Source organism: Taudactylus pleione, unplaced genomic scaffold, assembly GCF_031769625.1.
Source record: "Taudactylus pleione unplaced genomic scaffold, aTauple2 ptg000128l, whole genome shotgun sequence".
Lineage (NCBI taxonomy): Eukaryota > Metazoa > Chordata > Amphibia > Anura > Myobatrachidae > Taudactylus > Taudactylus pleione.
Window position 1 is genome coordinate 5,574,484 of NW_028284530.1, and position 18,904 is coordinate 5,593,387.

Here is an 18,904-nt window from a genome sequence, read left to right on the forward strand (position 1 = left end):
AAGCTTGGAGTGAGATAAAGCTGCGGCCGCTGTAAGGCAGCAATTCGTACACAGATTGAGCGAGAAAGCCGATCAGCGTGGGACCTGGGGCACCGAGACGATCTATTTGCTGCAACTGGCTGTGTGCTTGGAGCGTTCAAAGGACCTGCACTACAACCTGCAGGGTACCATTCCAGGCACCCTGCAAGCCAAATGCATGTGCCGTGGGGCAACAACGGTGCCATTCCCAGGGTCCTGCATGACAACACCGCTTGCACACTTAGTTCCGGCCCTGGCTTCTATCTATATCAGACCGTTTGCTTCTGTCTGTCCCTGGCTGGAAGCTTCTGTCTATCACTGGCTGGGAACTTTGGTCTTTCTCCGACCGGGCACTTTCGTCCATCTCCAGCCGTCCCTTCAGTCTGTCTATCTATGACCGTGCGCTTCTGGCTAACTCCAGCCGTCCCTTCTGGCTATCTCCAGCCGTCCCTTCTGTCTATCTATGGCCGTGCGCTTCTGTTGTACTTATCTTTCTAAATCTGGTGGTGCACTTCCATATAACCCTAATTTTGGTTATCTTTCTAAACCTGGCACTGATCTTCTGCCTACCAACTTGTGTTTTCTCTGTAATTCTAAATTTACTCTATCAAAGCAAATACTGTATATATTCTTCTTGAATTGCAATAACGGTTTGTTTGTGGACAGACTTGGCCATCTGTTGCCACCATAGTGAAATAGATAGTTTGAGCTATATTTTGGGTCACAAAATATAAACTGACATTCAAGTCAGGAACCTCTGCGGGCAAAAGCCAAAGCTTAGAACACTGCGGGTGTAGGGCCAGGTGACGTAGAATCTACAGTAGCTGTCTTTGAAGTGTGGGACAGTCACAGAATGGCAGGCAGGAAAATGATGGTAAGGGTGAGTGCTCTGTGTATGTACGCTGCATATTACATTACATAGTAAACTTTGTACCTGTGGCTGTGCGGTTGCTGTTGATCTCTGCGGGGAAGGAATAGGCGTTTTGGACAGAGCCTGATTCATCTTGTTAACAACTAAATCAGCGATTAGTTGTCGATCCTCCACTTGATGTTCACCCATCACTGGCATTGTACAATCCATAACCTGAAAAGAAAGAAAACACAGCTTTATATCCATTTGGTAAGAACTTTAGAGGCTCCATAACACTAATAATCTATATTAGAAATAAAAAATGCTTTGGTTTTTATTCTCCTTGCATTTAATAAACAATGTGTCTTGCAACAAATAGCATTATACATGTGCATGTACATTTTGAAAAACACCTAGGGCAAAGTCACTAATGTGCCTCCAAATACCCAGTGATATTCGCCTGTGCACATAGTTACCCATTACGGTACCCTGTACATGACAAGTTTTCTGGGCACCGCTATGGGGTAAAACTTGTGATATTGCTGTTGCGATGCCATTCTGGAAGAGCACATTGTAGTCAAGTTGCTACAATCTTTTACTGACAATAAAGATTTTTTTTGTTTTGTTTTAATAAATTCCATTTTGTTTTTCTCCCCCTGCACTGCCCCTAGCTATGCTTCTGGGCAGAAGATGTATTTTATGTAACATACACCTTTAGCAATGGTCTATATATGTTTGAGGACGATAAATCTAACCAAATCTGCAGCAGGTTACTATGTGAGGAGGTAAGTGCTTCTCGAACACCGCAAACTCAAAATGACAGCTTGACAGACTTGCTTTACTGAAATACTCTGCGTACAATGGTGGCTTCATACACGGGGGTAGTGATTTCACAGTAACAGTGCCTGAAAGTTTCGTTTTTTCACTTTATTGGTAATAGAGTGGTAATGTCACTCCTCCCAAGATTGCAGATCCATGACTAAGGACAGGGATCACTGTCATGCCATTATGGGTAGTGTCAGATGTGTGTGAAACCCATTCACGCATTACCTCCAAACTTTCCCATCAAGGACAAAACATACTTGCGTGCAGCAAGGTAAGGCAGAGCCCTCAATCTAGACTGTCCCGTCTCTGCTAAATGCAGATTCCCGATGATCGTGAATCTGCGCAGGCGCACTGCCCGTTCTGTGCATGTGCAAAACGGTTCTGCGATCCCGCACGCAGATTGGCAGCAAACTGTCATTGATGAACGTCTGCTGCCATTTGTGGGCAGGGAGGGGGCAGCGACAGCCTCAGTTTCCCGAAATGGAGGCGTGTCATCGCCATTCAGAGGGAGGGAAGAGACCAGGATCTCCGTCGGCTGATGGAGATTTCCTGGCCTCTTCCTCTCATCTGCGGTGGCCGGCTTGCGTGACACCATGGGTCACCTTAGCCAACCGATGTTCCCGCAGAGTATCCGATGCTGCGCTAGACAATGCAACTAGGATAAGTAATGCACAGGGGGCATGATGCAGGAAGACTTAATAAACATTATTAACATCATCTTAAGCAGCTGTATTTCCTCTAGAGCAAGTAGACTCACCATTACTTCCTGGTCTTCTGCCGAGCATGTGTAACACCAGGGGAGTTATTTATTAAGTGTTGTGTTGTGAAACCTAACACTTTTGTTTGTGTTTATGCCCGATATTTGAAAGAAAAATGCTTTTACTAGCAAGACACCGAACCACTGCACTATTCCTTTATATTGCCAACTAGTGGAGGCACATTAAATGACATAGTTACTGCAGTTTTTTCTCTAGTTTAGGCTATATTTCTTGCCTACTTCTCACACACTGGTGGTATTAACCTAGATTTTTACTTCACAGCCAAGTGTCAAACTGTACTAATATTGTGCGTTCTATACTACATTATCTTTGTTTATATTGTTGCATTATATCTGGTTGTCCACTGTTGGTCACTGTACTATTGACCCCAAAACTCATCCTATAGAATACCTAGGGGGAATAATTATGAGATGTTACCATACAATTAATGTAACCTTTTCATTTTTTGAGAGCACTCCATATAGTGAGGTGATCATCATTACTGATTTTTGCTAATTTCTGACCTCTGATTTACATGGACAAATTACTTGGCAGGCCATCATCCCCTAGGGTATCTCAGAATTCTACGGTCTCCAAAATTTCCAAAAATGAATCCAGTGCCAACAAGTTGTCTTCTCCTTTTCCGTCATGATCCACTCTGGAGACCCCTAAGGCTACTGTCTGTTATAAGCCTTCCTCAAGCTTCTTTAGTGGATACTGCAAGAGAAGTTTCCAACTACTTTATTACCCTTATGGATAAAAAATTTGAGCAAGTTAACACAAGGGGCTTGATTCCGAGGTGGATGCTTCAATATTATTCCAATTTGGGGTCACAAAAAGGTTGGGAAATTTCTGAGTTCTGTAAACACCTTCACCAGCATATCAAAAAGTTTGCCTTATTTTAGCTTAACTTAGGTAGATAGTGGGCAAACCTTGTTCTCTGACAACCCAACCTTAGCTAAACAACACTTTATGCTCTGTAGATCACCTCCCAATTCCCCCTGATGTAGGTTTCCCCATTGTTTATATCTGACATATTCCTCATAGTACTTTCATAGGGGGTTTAGTTACCTCTTTCTGTTTATAATAAACGAGCGCCCTAACTCTCTCTGGTACTCATATGAATGGATGTTCCCTTAAGAGTCCTTCAACAATAATCAGGTTGAATTTACCTAGTTTTGTCTTATTTTTGTTAGTATATGTTTCTGGCTTGCACTGTTCTATCTAGACATGGCCAGTTTAACGTAGTTGGAAACATTTTTGAAAATGGATGTTTTGCTTTGTGCACCCCCTGTACTAAAATTGATAACGTTTTATGGTCACCAAGGTCTCTCCTGTGGGACACGGTGCCCAAATTCTGCTGGTTTGCCTTTTCTTGGTTCTGCACTCTCTGCCTCCCAAGTTATGAGTACAGATTTGATTTTTCTGTAGTATATATATACATCTCATTTTCAATTGTTTTTTCCCTCAGCCTCCTTGACCCATGTCTGCAGACCAAACACCCCTTTCTGAGTTTTTGGGATAGCCATGACATTCTCCCAGTCTAATGCCTCTGCTCAGGAGTCACCTGGTTCATTTAAAAGGTTGTCTCCTGGAATGTTAGTGGCATTAATTCAACCGTTAAAAGAGGGTGATTACTCATGCAAAATGATTATGTCCCGAAGTCTTGTTTTTGCAGGAGACACAGTGGGTTTCCTTGGCTTTTTCCAGCCTCAAAGGCCCGTGGATTGACTTTTGCATTTTGACCACGTATCGCTCAAAGTCCCGGGGTGTGGCCATTTTCTTTTGCCGACAACTCCCATATACAATGATTAATCAAAAAATTTACCCAATTGGAATATATATTATATTGGAGGTTGATATTTTCCAATCCTGTTATACTTTGGTGAACATTTACAACCCAAATATTGATGCAGCACCCTTTATTCAAACTGTTACATAGCTTCTGGCACAGAAGGATCCTAGAAATATTTCCATGGGCAGTGATTTTAATGTTGTAGCCAACCCAGCAATGGATAAGTCTAGCCCATCACGAGACCTTGCTTCTTATCACTGGCATCATATTCCTACAATGTCCTCTACCCATCATCTTACAGATTTCTGGTGCCTTCTGAATGTTCCATTATATTACTCAGCAGTCCACCGGTCCTTCTCACGCACACTGACTACCTCCTTTTGTCTGACCATCTCCTTGATCAATTGAGAATTGTGGAAGTACACTATTTAGTGATTTCTGAACATTCCCCAAAAGCTATCACTTCATCCCTTGCCAACATTATCTATTAATCATCAATAGTTGTTTCCTTCATACTTATCGGACTTCGATGATTTTAACACTGTTATAAATGCTGCTTAGACAGAATATTGGGATTCGAATATAAACCAGTGGGACAACCCAGTCCTCTTTTGGGAGATTTCTAAATCAATCTTGAATGGTCGGATCATTGGATATGTCTCAGGGAAAAAATGCAAGGCTAAGCAAGTTTACATTTCTTTGCGTAATGCTCTAGCCTTGGCTTTTAATACTTACTCCGCCATCCCTTTGAAAGCTCACCTCACACATTATAAACAGACCAAGCAATTCCTAGAAAACTTTTTATTAACCAAAGCACATAATTCACTATTCATCAGCAGATGAAAATATTACTGCTGGGGAAATAAGCTGGGGCGTCTTCTGGTCCGAATTAAAAAAAACCTAACTATAAATGCAAATATATTGTAGCTGTAAACTGTATATCTTTACACAGAAAAAAGGGATTTGCCCTCCAGCACACTGTAGCAAAATCAACAAAAAATACTTAAATCCTACATAATAATAGATTCAGAGGTATTAGTTACATACATTTGCAAATATATGAATAAGCACCAGGCCAATCGTCAATGATCCTCTATACTGGGGTCCCTAACATTAAGGGGTTCAGGTCCGAGAAGCAGGGTACCCCAAAAAAATTCCAGCCAAGGACCATTCCCCAGGGCATCACACAAAAAGGGGAAAAAAGGTGATAGTGAAGTGTAAAGGAGTACACTTCACTATAGAGGTGCCTTGACAATTGGCCTGGTGCTTATTCATATATTTGCAAATGTATGTAATGAATACCTCTGAATCTCTAATATTGTCTAGGATTTAAGTATTTTTTGTTGATTTTGCTACAGTATGCTGGAGGGCAAATCCCTTTTTTCTGTGTTCAGTGTAAACCCCGCCCTTTACAAGCACCTGTGCTAAGTCATTAAGCTGATCTGAGCAACCACCACACTTTTTGTTGGCAGTCTTGAGAGGCATGAAGGGAGCCAGCATTAGGAGGAGGTGCTGGTCCTTATAGTGCCATGTGGAGGTTTTTTGGAGTACCTCCAAGGTGAGTTAGCTCTCAGCATATACATGTGCTGTTATCATGCAGTACACCAATTTTGTAATTATATGACCCAGAGTGGGTGCTACTATTATGTAGCAATAATTATTTTGGGGTGAGCGTTTGGGAGTGGGGCCCCCGGAGTTGTTCTGGCTGGACCTTTTTCAGGGCATCACCATTTAATTCACATAGAATATTTTTATCACTTTTCTAATTGTTTGTTTATTATTTATGTTATTTTAATTCTTTCAGATTACATTAACACTTACTGATTTATCCTTACACATCTATCCTTTACACTTCACTATCACCTTTTTTCCCCTTTTCGTGTGATGCCCTGGGGATGGTCCTTGGCTGGAATTTTTTTGGGGTACCCTGCTTCTCGGACGTGAACCCCTTAATGTTAGGGACGCCAGTATAGAGGAGCCTTGACGATTGGCCTGGCGCTTATTCATATATTTGCAAATGTATGTAACTAATACCTCTGAATCTCTATTATCATGAAGGATTTAAGTATTTTTTGTTGATTTTGCAACAGTGTGCTGGAAGGCAAATCCCTTTTTTCTGTGTTCAGTGTAAACCCCGCCCTTTACAAGCACCTGTGCTAAGTCATTAAGCTGATCTGAACAACCACCACACTTTTTGTTAACTGTATATCTTTGTCTACCTCTTCTAAGGATATACTAAAGTTTGAGAATATCTACTGTGATCTTTATAGTGAGTAGTGATTCTACAGTAGACCATGAGCTTTGTTCTAGGCCCCTCCGTGTGGCGAATCCCCATAGGGTTCCCGGAAAGCACACCTGGAGGGGGATATAGCAAAGGAGGAATTAAATTTTACCATTACATCTGCCCCTTAACAAAACTCCGAGACCTGATTATCTTTCTGAAGACTATTATAAAATTATATTATAAAAATCTGGTCCCTACTCTCCAGGAAATGTATTGCACTACTCAACACAATGCTCATCTACTTCCCACATTTATCGATTCTCCTACTGTACTTCTCCTGAAACCTAAGAAGGACCCCCAACTCTTGGAACTTGTTGCCCCATCACCTTATTATATGTAGATTTCAAGATACTATCCAAAATTATGGCCATTAGTCGTCAACATATTTTACCAGAGATTATCACTTCTCACCAATTAGGCTTTGTTAGTGGATGCCATTCAGTGGTGGGGATAAGGACTGGAATTGCAGCCTCAGCTTACCCCTCGCTCTGAGGTCCTCCTACTCAGCCTGGACACACAAGGCATTTGACTCCATTTAGTGATTATTTGTATGCAGTATGGAAGTTAGAGATTTTAATCCTTCCTTTATTGTACTGATTTGTTCCTTTTCTTGCTCTAACCAGTTCTCCTGTGAATAATGATATGAGAGGTGATAGATTTGTCCTTCAGTGGGGTACTCAGCAGGGCTGTCCCCTTTCACTCCTTTTTATCTTGAAACTTGACCCTCTCCTCCATCACCTGCAAAATTACCACTCCTTTGTTGGGATTCTAGTCATCCAAATGTAACCAAACCATCAGCAATTCAAATAGGAGTGACAAAATGGCTCCTTCGTTTTCCTTCAGTTCCTCTCATCTGTCTCCTCCTTTGATAATTACTGTGGGCGTATCTACCCTCGCTTATCCTAAATGTTCCTTCTGGAATGGTTTCCTGAGGGACAGCAGATTTCCATGGGAGGCAAAAAGCTATTGATGGCTTTTAGTGCTGCTGGCAAGAAAAAATCTTTTAAATTAGGATACAGCAACCGACTCCTGCTATCCAATTATATCACCGCAAGCTAGTTCAGATTTTTGAAAATGGAATGGATCATAACTTTTACCACAAGGAGCTAAAGTGGAACTCTTTTTGATAAATGGGAGCGCAAAATCTACATTCTTTCCCCAACCCTTATGGAATAAAATATTCATCACCGTCCGTCACACTACTTGATAAGCACTTTGCCATCCCCCGGGAGAGATCTTTTCTTTACCTTTTTTGTGCGTCTTACTGCCAGTCACTGCTATAACTATAGTGTTTATGTTTATCATTGTTATTGTTGGGCATATTTTCTTTGTTTTTATTTTGTATATTTCCAATACACAAAATATCCAAAATAATACCTTTAAAATATATTTCCATGGTTTGTGATTGTACTACCCGAATCTATCTAGCTACTGTATTTTAGCTTGCATGCTGTTTTTGCTTCAATAATAAAGGTATAAATAGAAAGAAAACATTAAAATTATGTTGACCGATACTCTATTGCTATTTCTATGCAGATTACCAGACGACCAAGCTGATGAGTTCAATTAGCAAACAAACCGTCCTCTGTTCTTTTCATACTTCTAAAAGAGAAGTAGTCAGAGCCATCATGTAAAAAGGATGTTTTCCTAAGAAAGTGGCTTGCTACTATGTCTAAATAGCTGGCTGTCTATGTTAAAAAGAATGTTAGTTATTATGAAACATTTGTTGGAACTATATTTGAGGCTTCTAACTTTGCAGCTTCATTCTAATTTTACACGACGCCAGTAATAAGGTTATGTAACAGTAATACTTTCTCTGATATTTATAGCATCAAGTGTACGTTCAAAATAAACTACTATTCAATACACATAGAGAAAGCAATACCAGGTGGTTATAAAGTGGAATGTCTGAATTGTAGAGGTAAACACAAATTAAGCAAATACCTTTTTATTAGAAAAAGAAAGATCTTTAGTGAGTGTATATAAATGGCTTTTATTAGAAATAATAACTATTTATAACCACGTCTGAAAATAAATAATAAAGGTCATGTGGTAATTCGCCAAAATGTTTACTGTAGTAAATTGGTGTGAAATTGAGAATCCAAACACACACGTGTGTATAATATATATATATATATATATATATATATATACATACACACACACACACGCTATCATTAAAAAAAATATTTTATAGGTTTTAAATTTACACAAATTATTGTCTCAATTGTCTCGAAAATTTGATGATGGATCACATAATAAATCTGAAAAAATCATAAAATAGTTTTATTTCATTTACATTTTATTTAAATGTATGTATTGCTCGGGAAGTTATTCCCAACACTGGGCCTGATTTATTATGGATCGCAACTGTGATTACACATGCAGACGGACGATTGTTGCGTACTGTACATGCATCGTGGTATGCGTAGGCTACACTGCGATCGGACTGCGATTGCAGAGACTACGCAGACTCATTGCAGAGTGATTGACAGGAACTGAGCATTTGGGAGTGGTGACCGGGGAGGGGGGTGTTCGGCAAAACGCAGGCGTTTGAACACCGTTAAAGGGGCGCACGTATATTATTCATTGCGATGGCATACACAGCTTGAGCTCTCACTGCGTGCGATGAGGTTAGCAAATTCTGAGTAGGTCAGACCTGTTTTAATTGTGCGTGAGGCTCCGATGGTACTCTATGTTACCGATGGTTTTACAGACTTGCAAGGTATTACGGATGTGAGTAAGGGGAAGTGGACGTCCTTATGTTGGTCTGCGACAGCATTGCGATTGCAAACATTAGCATGCTTTCGCAGTGGGTCTGCGTGTAATCGCAGCTGCGATCGCAATAACGAACATTAGATGAATCAGGCCCACTGCCGGAGAAGATCCCACAAAATGTGTTGAACGTGTTTGTTGCTTTGCTTTGACCCTTCTGTGTGGTTCATTACAAACCAGCTTGCTGGGGTTTAATTCTGAAGACTTTGCTGCCCATTCCATGATTTAAAGTCTACAGTCTTGTTCTTCTCCTCAAAGGTAGTTTTGATATAGCCTGGATGCATGTTTTGGGTCATTATCTTTTGTAGGATAAATCCTTGACCAACTTGGCTTACTCCAGAGGGTATTGCATAGTACTGCAAATGCTGTGGTACAGTAGCCCATTTGGTTCAGGGGGCCAGTCACTTTGTTCAAATCCTCCACTCAGGATTCCAGCAAAAGAGCTTCATGCTTCCTCCATGTTTGCCAGCTTGTGTCGCACACTGAGGAACCATCCTTTTGCCTACTTGATGGCTTTCAAGAACCCTGTGTGATGAACCATAGATTTCAAATATGATTCATCGGTTACTAAGACATTCTTCCAGTCTTCAGTAGTCCACTGATGGTGCTTTATGGTCAAAGCAAGCCTCTTTATCACTGCTGCAGAACAGCTTGTAAGTTATTATTTGCTGGTACCTTTTAATGCATTTTACCTATTGGATACAAACTTTATCCATGGAATCCTTCTCCCCACACCCAAGTAGATTGTAAGCTCTCATGAGCAGGGCCCTCTTCCTCATGTGTGTCACGATTGGTGTCTGTGAGTTACCTGTCTCAGGTGATGAGTTGCATTCAACTGAGGCCGGCATGACTGGAACCACAGGCTACGTAAATAGCTCTATTGCAAGACTTATGTGGCAGTGAGAACTGCCTTTGATGGTAAATGATAGGAACTTGGAACCAGTAGGAAACTTGGAGGAACCGGACTGGGACCAGCAGGAAGACTTGCCGAGTTAAACTGGTGAACTTGGAACTTGACTCCGGACTGGAGTAACGTGGATTGGACTGATGAACTTGGAGCTCGACTCTGGACTGGAGTGACGTGACAATGACTGAAGGGAAATCAGGTAATGCTGAGACGAGGGCTAAACAGGGTAATCTGGAAATGCTGTGACAAAGATTGGAACTCGGGTGCAGGCTGGATAGGGTAATTGGGAGTAACAGGTTTAGGAAGGAATGGGTAGGTTTGGGATTTTGAGGGCCTAACAGGGTAATCCGGAAATGCTGTGACAAAGGCTGGAACTCAGGTGCAGGCTGGATTGGGTAATTGGGAATAACAGGTTCAGGAAGGAATAGGTAGGTCTGGAAATTTTAGGTTCAGGGTAGAAGGAGCAGGAGTTGATCCACAGCAGGAAGCAAGGCAGGTTAACACGGTGGTTTGCAGGGTGCCAGGGACCAACCAAGAGTAGGGCAAGCAGCAGGACACAAGACTAAGGTCAGGAGCACAGGAACTCACTTACAGCTGATGCTGAAACACAGGAGTTGCACTAGCCTGGGAACTAGCAGGATTTCTGGATTGCCAGGTATCGCTGTAGCAGGTTTTCTGGATTGCCAGGTATTGCTGTAGCAGGTTTTCTGGATTGCCAAGTATTGCTGTAGCAGGGTTTCAGGATGCACCAGGGGAGATGAACTGGTCTGGGAACCAGCAGGTTTTCTGGGGTTGCTGTCAGCAGGAGTCAGGGACACACTTGTACACAGAAGCAGCATGAACCATACACCACGGGAAGTAACGGGATGTTCAGGCCCAGAATGCTATCAGGGGTGGATGTATATACCCTGGGTCAGGCAGGAATTGGTGGATACGGTCAAGTGGTCTGGCAGCAGCATTCTGAGTGGTGGAGTACACAATATGCAGAGGGAGCAAACATCTCTGCAGTTTAGAGTCAGAACTATACCTGTGATTCCAATCAAGACTAGCAATGCTCACAGAGAGGAGAGCCCAGGTGAAAAATCAGTGTGGAAGGGAATGCATACAGAGAAGTGCTGCAGCCAGCATGATCAGAGCAGATCCTCCAGGCAAATTACACATATAGATCCATGAAGACAGCTGGCAGTGGTAAGTCAACAGGCAAAAGGTGAAAACTAGACAGGGTCGTGACAATGTGCTTTTCCTTCCCTCACTTATAACATCTTCTGTGCCCCACTGCCCACAACGGTTACAAACCTTTGGGTTCTGCCACCCTGCTGCTTATTTGGTTAATATGACTGCGGATGAAGCAAGGTTTATAATCCTTGTCCATGTTCTGCAATGTTTTGAACTGTAAGTCACTGTTTTTATTGATTTGTTCACACGGTTTCTGTTTATGTACTTTGTAAGGTGCTACTAGTATACTTAATAGGGAAACAGCTTTAATTATAGCCATATTATGTAAGAAATACACACATTTTATATATATATATATATATATATATAGTATACATGTTGATGGGCACTCCAGGTATATAAACTCATGCCACGGTGCCTTCCTAAATAAAATACACAAATACATTATTTTTTTCACTTCTGCTCCCTGATGACAAAGCCGTTCCGGTTTTGAAACGTCGGCTCATTAAATCATGCTCTTTACTTTTTGATATAAGTCCAGATGAGTGCCGCCTCCTTCTCTATGGAAGACTGGTTTGATAAATATATATATATATATCCCTTGCTAACGCGTTGGAAAAGCTGCCTTTTCTTGCCTGATGAACCTTGAATCTTTTTATCATCAATTCAAATTGTTTTTAAGAAGATGCTTTTTATCCCTTTTTAAATAATTATTCTCTCTGTGTTTTATATCTAAGTTTTAAACATATCTATTTGCATAATTTGAGGTGTTTATTGTATGAACTACTCAGTGATTTATTTTATAGTATATGTTTACATATCACATGGCACTTTATAGCAGTATTTTTCACAACAGAACTATTATCGCTGCTATTATTGTGTGCAAGTCCACTGATCCAATTTTATGTTTGCTATATGTCAAAATAACTTGTTTTAAATATCACTTGTGTAAAGGAACACTCACTATACTTTTGCTATACTTATACAAACAATTATTAATTCACAAAGATTTTATGGTTGTTTTCAATTTATTATTGTTATGCAACACACCAGGCGCTTGATGTGACTACACATATATATACACACACACACATATATATATATATATATATATATATATATATATATTTACAGTCAGGTGCATAAATATTGGGACATTGACAGAATTTTCATATTTTGGCCTCTATTCACCACCACAATGGCATTGAAATGAAACAAACAAGATGAGCTTTAACTGCAGACTTTCAGATTTAATTTGAGGGTAATTACATCCAAATCAGGTGAACGGTGTAGGAATTACAACGGTTTCTATATGTGCCTCCCACTTTTTAAGGGGCCAAAAGTAATGGGACAAACTAAACAATCCTAAATGTAACTTTTACTTTTTAATACTTTGTTGCAAATCCTTTGCAGGCAATACCAGCCTGAAGTCTGGAATGCATAGACATCACCAGACGCTGGGTTTAACACGCGCACACACACATACTAGTATCACTGAGTGAAGAAACGCATTGGGTGTGGCTGATGATATATGACATCAATATGTACTGTATCTAGGAGATTTCCGAAATGAAGTCCACTTATTGTAGCATGTTCCAGAGACGGGTGGCTTGTAAACAGCGGTGACCCTGATCAAGTCTTCATATTGCAGGGGAAAATTAATATAATGAGACAAAGGCCATGTATTTTGCACTGGTTTAGAGATGAGCGGTTCGTTTTGGCTCGGATCTTCCTGCCAAGTCCGGGTTTCTCAGAACGAGGCAAAACATCATCTTTGTCCATGAAAGATGACGTTTTGTCTCGGTCTGAAATCCAAATTTGGTGGGAAGATCCGGCCAAAACCAAACTGCTCATCTCTACTTTAAAGCTGGTGATAAGGCCTTATGTATACTGTACATACACTTTGCATAGTTCCTTTGTGTTTCTAGAGCATTCCTAGATTCACTGGCAGCAGTACAGAGTAGAATATGCGGAGCACATATTGGATGTTTTAACAATACGCATGCATTGGAACTGAGCACACGCAATGTAGAGTTCATAAGTATTTTGATAATATCTAAAGCTACATCTGAAAAGGGAGGTTGAATTGTGGTGGGGCGTTCTTACATAGGCAAAGTTCAGTAAGGGTGCGCTGAAGCAAATGTGGGCTACAACATTCATGCTAAACAGGCATCTAGAACTAAATTGTCGGATCACTGTATCTAATGACTGCATGAATACAGCATAACAACATATACATAGGCAGGGAATATACAAAACTAGCACTATAATTTACTATTCAATGTCAATACCCAACTCATGTACCACCGATTAATAAGAAAACGGAGTAGTGCCAGATAGACAAACAAGTTGCCTTTATTAATATTACTGCAGTAAATGACAATCATATAGAATAAGTAACAACTTACTACTTGTTAGTGGACCTATCAGAACACACAATAAAAGATTGTGTAGCGCTTGCAGTCAGTACATACTGAGGGGTCTATATACTAAGCCTTGGAGAGAGAGAAAGTGAATGGAGATGAAGTACCAACCAATCTGCTCCTGTCATTTTTTTAAACAGCCTGTAAAGTGACAGTTAGGAGCTGATTGGTTGGTACTTCATCTCCATTCACTTTATCTCTCTCCAAGGCTTAGTACCGGTTGGGTATGGGAGCACAGTGCTTGGGATCCCGGCAATCAGAATCCCGATGCCAGCATCCTGACAGGGTTACGATACTGACACCTGCCGGTGTAAGTATCCTAAACCTACCCCTCCCAGCACCCTAAACATAACCTCCCCCTTAGTGCCTAAACCTAACCCTCCCAACCTAGTGCCTAAACCTACCCCTCCCACCTTAGTGCCTAAACCTAACCCTCCCACCCTAGTGCCTAAACCTAACCCTCCCACCCTAGTGCCTAAACCTAACCCTCCACCATAGTGCCTATGAGATATGGATATGAGAAGAACACACATCCTTAAATATACTCTATCTAAAGATAAAGAAAATAAACATAGTGTGACGGTAACAAATCCTCTCAAATAACATCTCCCTAACAAACCTAATATTTGCATATATACTAAAGCCGGATACACACTACACGTCTTCCGATCTGGCGGATCGGAAGACATATAGGGCACATCGGCCCACTAGGGTTAGGCTGCGGGAAAGGTTGGTTAGGGGTAGGATTAGGGGAAGTGTTAAATTTCTTACCTGCATGAGTCAGGATTTCCTTTGTCAGAATTCTGACAGCCAACATTGTGTGCTCCTGGATTGCGTACCCAACCTGTTTAACCAACCAGCGCCATAAAGAGTCTATCCTATTTATTAATTTGCTTGCTATGGGAAACTACTAGTATCACTGCTTGATACTAGTAGTAATATATAATCGTTATTGTATAAGTCCATCAATTTGGAATTGGTATGTAATGCTGGCTGTCGGGATGCCTCCTGTCACAATACCGTCAGCGGCATCCCGATGGTTGGTATCCCGGTCGGGTATACTTACCCTCCCCCCTTCTCCCTCTATAAGTCCCTTCTTGCAGCCTAACCCACCCCACCCCACACCTTAACCCTCCCAGTTACTGCCTAAACCTAAGGTTCCCCCCTTCGTCCCTAAACCTAACCCTCCTCTCTTAGTGCCTAACTCTAACCCCCCCCCCAGTGGTGCATGACCTTAACCCTCCTCCCTAGGGGTGCCTAACCCTAACCTCCCACCCCCAAAACCTAACGCTAACCCTGCTAACTTACCTAAACCTATCCCACCCCCCAAGTGGCTAACACTAAGGGTGCCCCGGCTTATCTTCGTTGGGGCACGCGTCCTCCTGGATTCCGGCGCTTGGTATAAGATAGGTGTCGGTAGTTCGATGTCTATCTTAAGTCCCTTGTCGGGATTCCAGCATCGGGATTCAGACCGGCAGAACTACATCCCATCAATTTTAATAGTTTTTCTATTACCCTTGATTCTTGTGACACATGAAGTAAATCAGGACAGTATCACAAAAAGGTGTCATGAAAATCTAGTATGTGTCCATGTTGCACGCATTAGACTCTCTTTTTTTATATTTCACAAGGAAAAAAAAAATCTTGAAATTGGTGGAAGATTTATGTGAATTTAACCTAAAACATTATTTTCTTTCTGAAACATTTTTTCAAAGCAAACAACATAATTTGTTAAAGTCATTAGATTGTAAGCTCTCACGAGCAGGGCCCTTTACCCTCTTGTTCTTCTCCTTACTTATACTTTCATCTACTCCTCACTCCCCTCTTGGGCATCCAACACTTGGTTGCTTATGCCCTGTTGCTTATTTGAGAGTTATGATCGCTCATGCAGCAATGTGTATAAACCTTGTGCTGCAAGTCACTGGTTTTTTGTTCACTTAATTATGTACTTTATGTAATTATGTACTGCGGAACATTTGGGGTGCCATATAAATAAAGGATAATAATAATATTAATAAAGTGGAATGTATTGGAGAAGGCTGTATATGAGACTATAACAGAGAATGATGCACAGAGCCTCTTGGAGTAACAGTGATTCTTACCTCTATAATATAATCCTTTCCATCCTTTCCATGTACAACCTTAACAGCACAAATGTCTAGACCACCGAAGATTTCTGAACATGTATCAACCCAAAATTTATACCTGCGGAAAAACAAATTCTGTAGTCAGCATTACAATAGTGTTTCTTCATATGACCTAATCTTTGTACTGTAAAATGAACACATAATAGCTGGCTAGGAGACAATGCTTGCCTACAATGCATGCCTCACCTGTTGGAGACCCAGAAGGGAGTTCCTAGAAGAAAGTAAATTCATACCATTGTGCAGCAGGGGGTAGTTGGTAATTATTTACATCATAGCTGGACATTATTCCGGATCCCATCCATTGAGGAGTACAATTGACTATGTAATACTGGCCCATGGACTGAGTATACCCATCCTACCCCTGTGACTTTATTTCACTTGATTTTAATCCCCCTCCATACATCCTTTTATTGTATTATATTGTTCATTGAATTATTTGTGCACTCCTGTGTTCTTAACGGCATGATAGACATGCTTATTAAATGATATTTATACCGTCAGTCAAGCCTTACACCTATCTATTTATTAGCATTCTTGTTTTATATACTTGAGATCTGTGGAGCTATATCTCCATTCACTCCAGTTTAGTGATTTATATTTATTTATATTTTCATCATTCTTTGTTTATTTATCATGGTATATGCATGTGATCATTAGATTAACCATCTGGCATACACCCAATTTAGCGCAGGTTCTTTCATTATTTGTAACTTTATCTCCAAAGTTCTTCACCAATAAGGTCAAAACAATAACAATAATAATGAAATAATACATCATACAATGTAACCGTGAACCTGCATTCATACAATACCTGAATATTAGAACTTAGTTATCAAGAAGTATAACAATATAAAATATTGGTCAGAAAATGTCTCAGTGATGCCATTGGTTCCTAGCACATTGAGAGACTGCAAATTGTACCAGCAAACCGATTTGTCAGGTCCAGGTTAAACCCTATAATCATATTTACCAACTTTTAAATTGTTCTTTCTGGGAATCCATAATGGGGAGATAAAGGTGGAGGTGAGGGAAGGAGTGGCACATGGAATCACATCTACAATGCTCAGCCCAACACTCTGGAATACTGCAAGTGACAATCTGGCAGAAGGGGACGGGGCTGCTAAAATGAGATTCACCATCAATGACTGCTCTGCTTTCTCCAGAGTCAAGGAGAAAGCCCCCAAAATTGGGAGTTTCCCAGACAATGGGAATTTAGGAAAATATGGCGATACTTCAGCTATCACAAGAACATCAGGAGACTGGAGTCTAGAAAAATATTTAAGGACAATATATTAAAGATTAAACAATATTGAGCTGGTAATATGAAAACAATGGGACTCTGGGGGTCATTCAGACCCGGTCGCAAGCACCGATGTGCTCGCAACTGGGTCGATGGGTAGCCCTGCGCATGCGCAGCAGCCGCACTGCGCGTGTGCAAGCCCCGGAGCGAGAGAGAAACTCTTTCGCTCCGGAGCTCGCTAAAAAAGGGGCGGCTATCGATGTTGATCGACAGCTCGCCCCTTTTTGTAGGCGGCCCGGGGGGGGGGTGGTTTCCAAAACGGACGCGTTCCTTAAGGAACACCTACCATTTTTTGTGGGCGGCCACACTGACATCAGAGCAGAAAGCTCACTGGGGCATGCGAGTGCCCAGACCCAACCATAGGGTCTGGTCGCAAGCCCCGATGGTCGCGATGGTTATCACCATCGCAACCATCACCCTGGTCGCCAGGCGGCCGCACCAAAAAAAAAAAGAAGCGCCTGCCCTCATTCAGAGAGAGCGATCGCTTCTTGCGACCGCCTCTGAATGAGGTCCTCTATCCATAAAACATCTAACGCTAGTAATTCTCACTCACCGTCAGAAGCAGCAATTAGGGTGGACAATTTAATTTTTTGTATATTACAAACTATAACAAGAGCACATTTGGAAGCGCTCAGTAACATATTCCTGTGCATTGGACCTCTATGAGAGGAGGCAGTAAGAATGTGTCTTAAAAAAGTTTTGGGACTTTTTCAAATGGTATAACAGTAACTGTGTGATTGATTCAAGTAATTTAATTTAAAGTGCATTTTTAATGGGTTTTTTTGGTTTGTCCCATTTATTGGCAATAAAAAAAAATATGCATCTATTCAAATATAACGATAAAGAAACTATGACAAGTAGCCAGAGTATTACCAATCATGTCACCTCTACATATGAAGGAGGTAATGTTACTCACCTTCCTGTCATTGCAACTTGTTCTAACATTGCAGATCCAGTGTTGGTCTTCCAGTTACCTGATATAGAGGTTCTCCTGAAAAACACAACAGTGACAATAACATTACTGGAAAATCAATGTACATATACTTAAAGGACAGCATACATTATCAATAAACCACATAGATTCTCCCAGACACTGTGCCTATGGTATTCTTCAAGCTCCTTGTCTAAACAGGGCTTCATCTCTCTGTTGCCTTCTAATGTCCCAACTTTAGAAATGACTTGATGTGAATTTCAAAATTGTGCATCATATATGGCAAATATTTAGGGCCGGGTGCATGGAAACACAGGTCTGGGTAAGGCGACTTTGCTAGAGGTAGACCCTTCATAGGGCCTGGTGATGCTTCTAAATCCTCTCCGTAGACTCAGGGTTGTTCTGTGGAACAAAAGTGGGCGATGGCGCCATGAGTAGTGTGGTCCTGGTGGGATCTCATTTTCTAAAAAATCCATATGGGGCTACACTGTGCAAGAGCTGAATGAGGGCCAGCTTGGTGGCTGGCATCACCCAGCCCCCCACCACTGACAATTGCTCCCACTGCAACAGCTATAATGTCGCCCCTTTATCAACTTTGATTTAAGCTTCTGCGCCAGAAGACAAATTACAAAGATACTGCACGTAATGTGCAACATATTTATAATTGTGGATACATATTTGTTTCCTTTTTTAACAGCTCGTGATACTTTTTTTA

The 18,904-nt window shown here is 41.2% G+C and overlaps 1 protein-coding gene across 1 annotated transcript in view; it reads right to left on the reverse strand.

Moving 5' to 3' along the window:
* Positions 1 to 18,904, reverse strand: part of SYN2 (synapsin II) — a 350,053-nt gene that overhangs the window by 53,458 nt on the left and 277,691 nt on the right. Inside the window, exons 8-10 of the mRNA XM_088472716.1 lie at positions 18,175 to 18,249; positions 15,914 to 16,016; positions 953 to 1,102 (exon numbers count right to left, since the gene is read on the reverse strand). Of these exons, the coding sequence (XP_088328842.1) occupies positions 953 to 1,102; positions 15,914 to 16,016; positions 18,175 to 18,249 (328 nt within the window). The remainder of the gene's footprint in view (positions 1 to 952; positions 1,103 to 15,913; positions 16,017 to 18,174; positions 18,250 to 18,904) is intronic.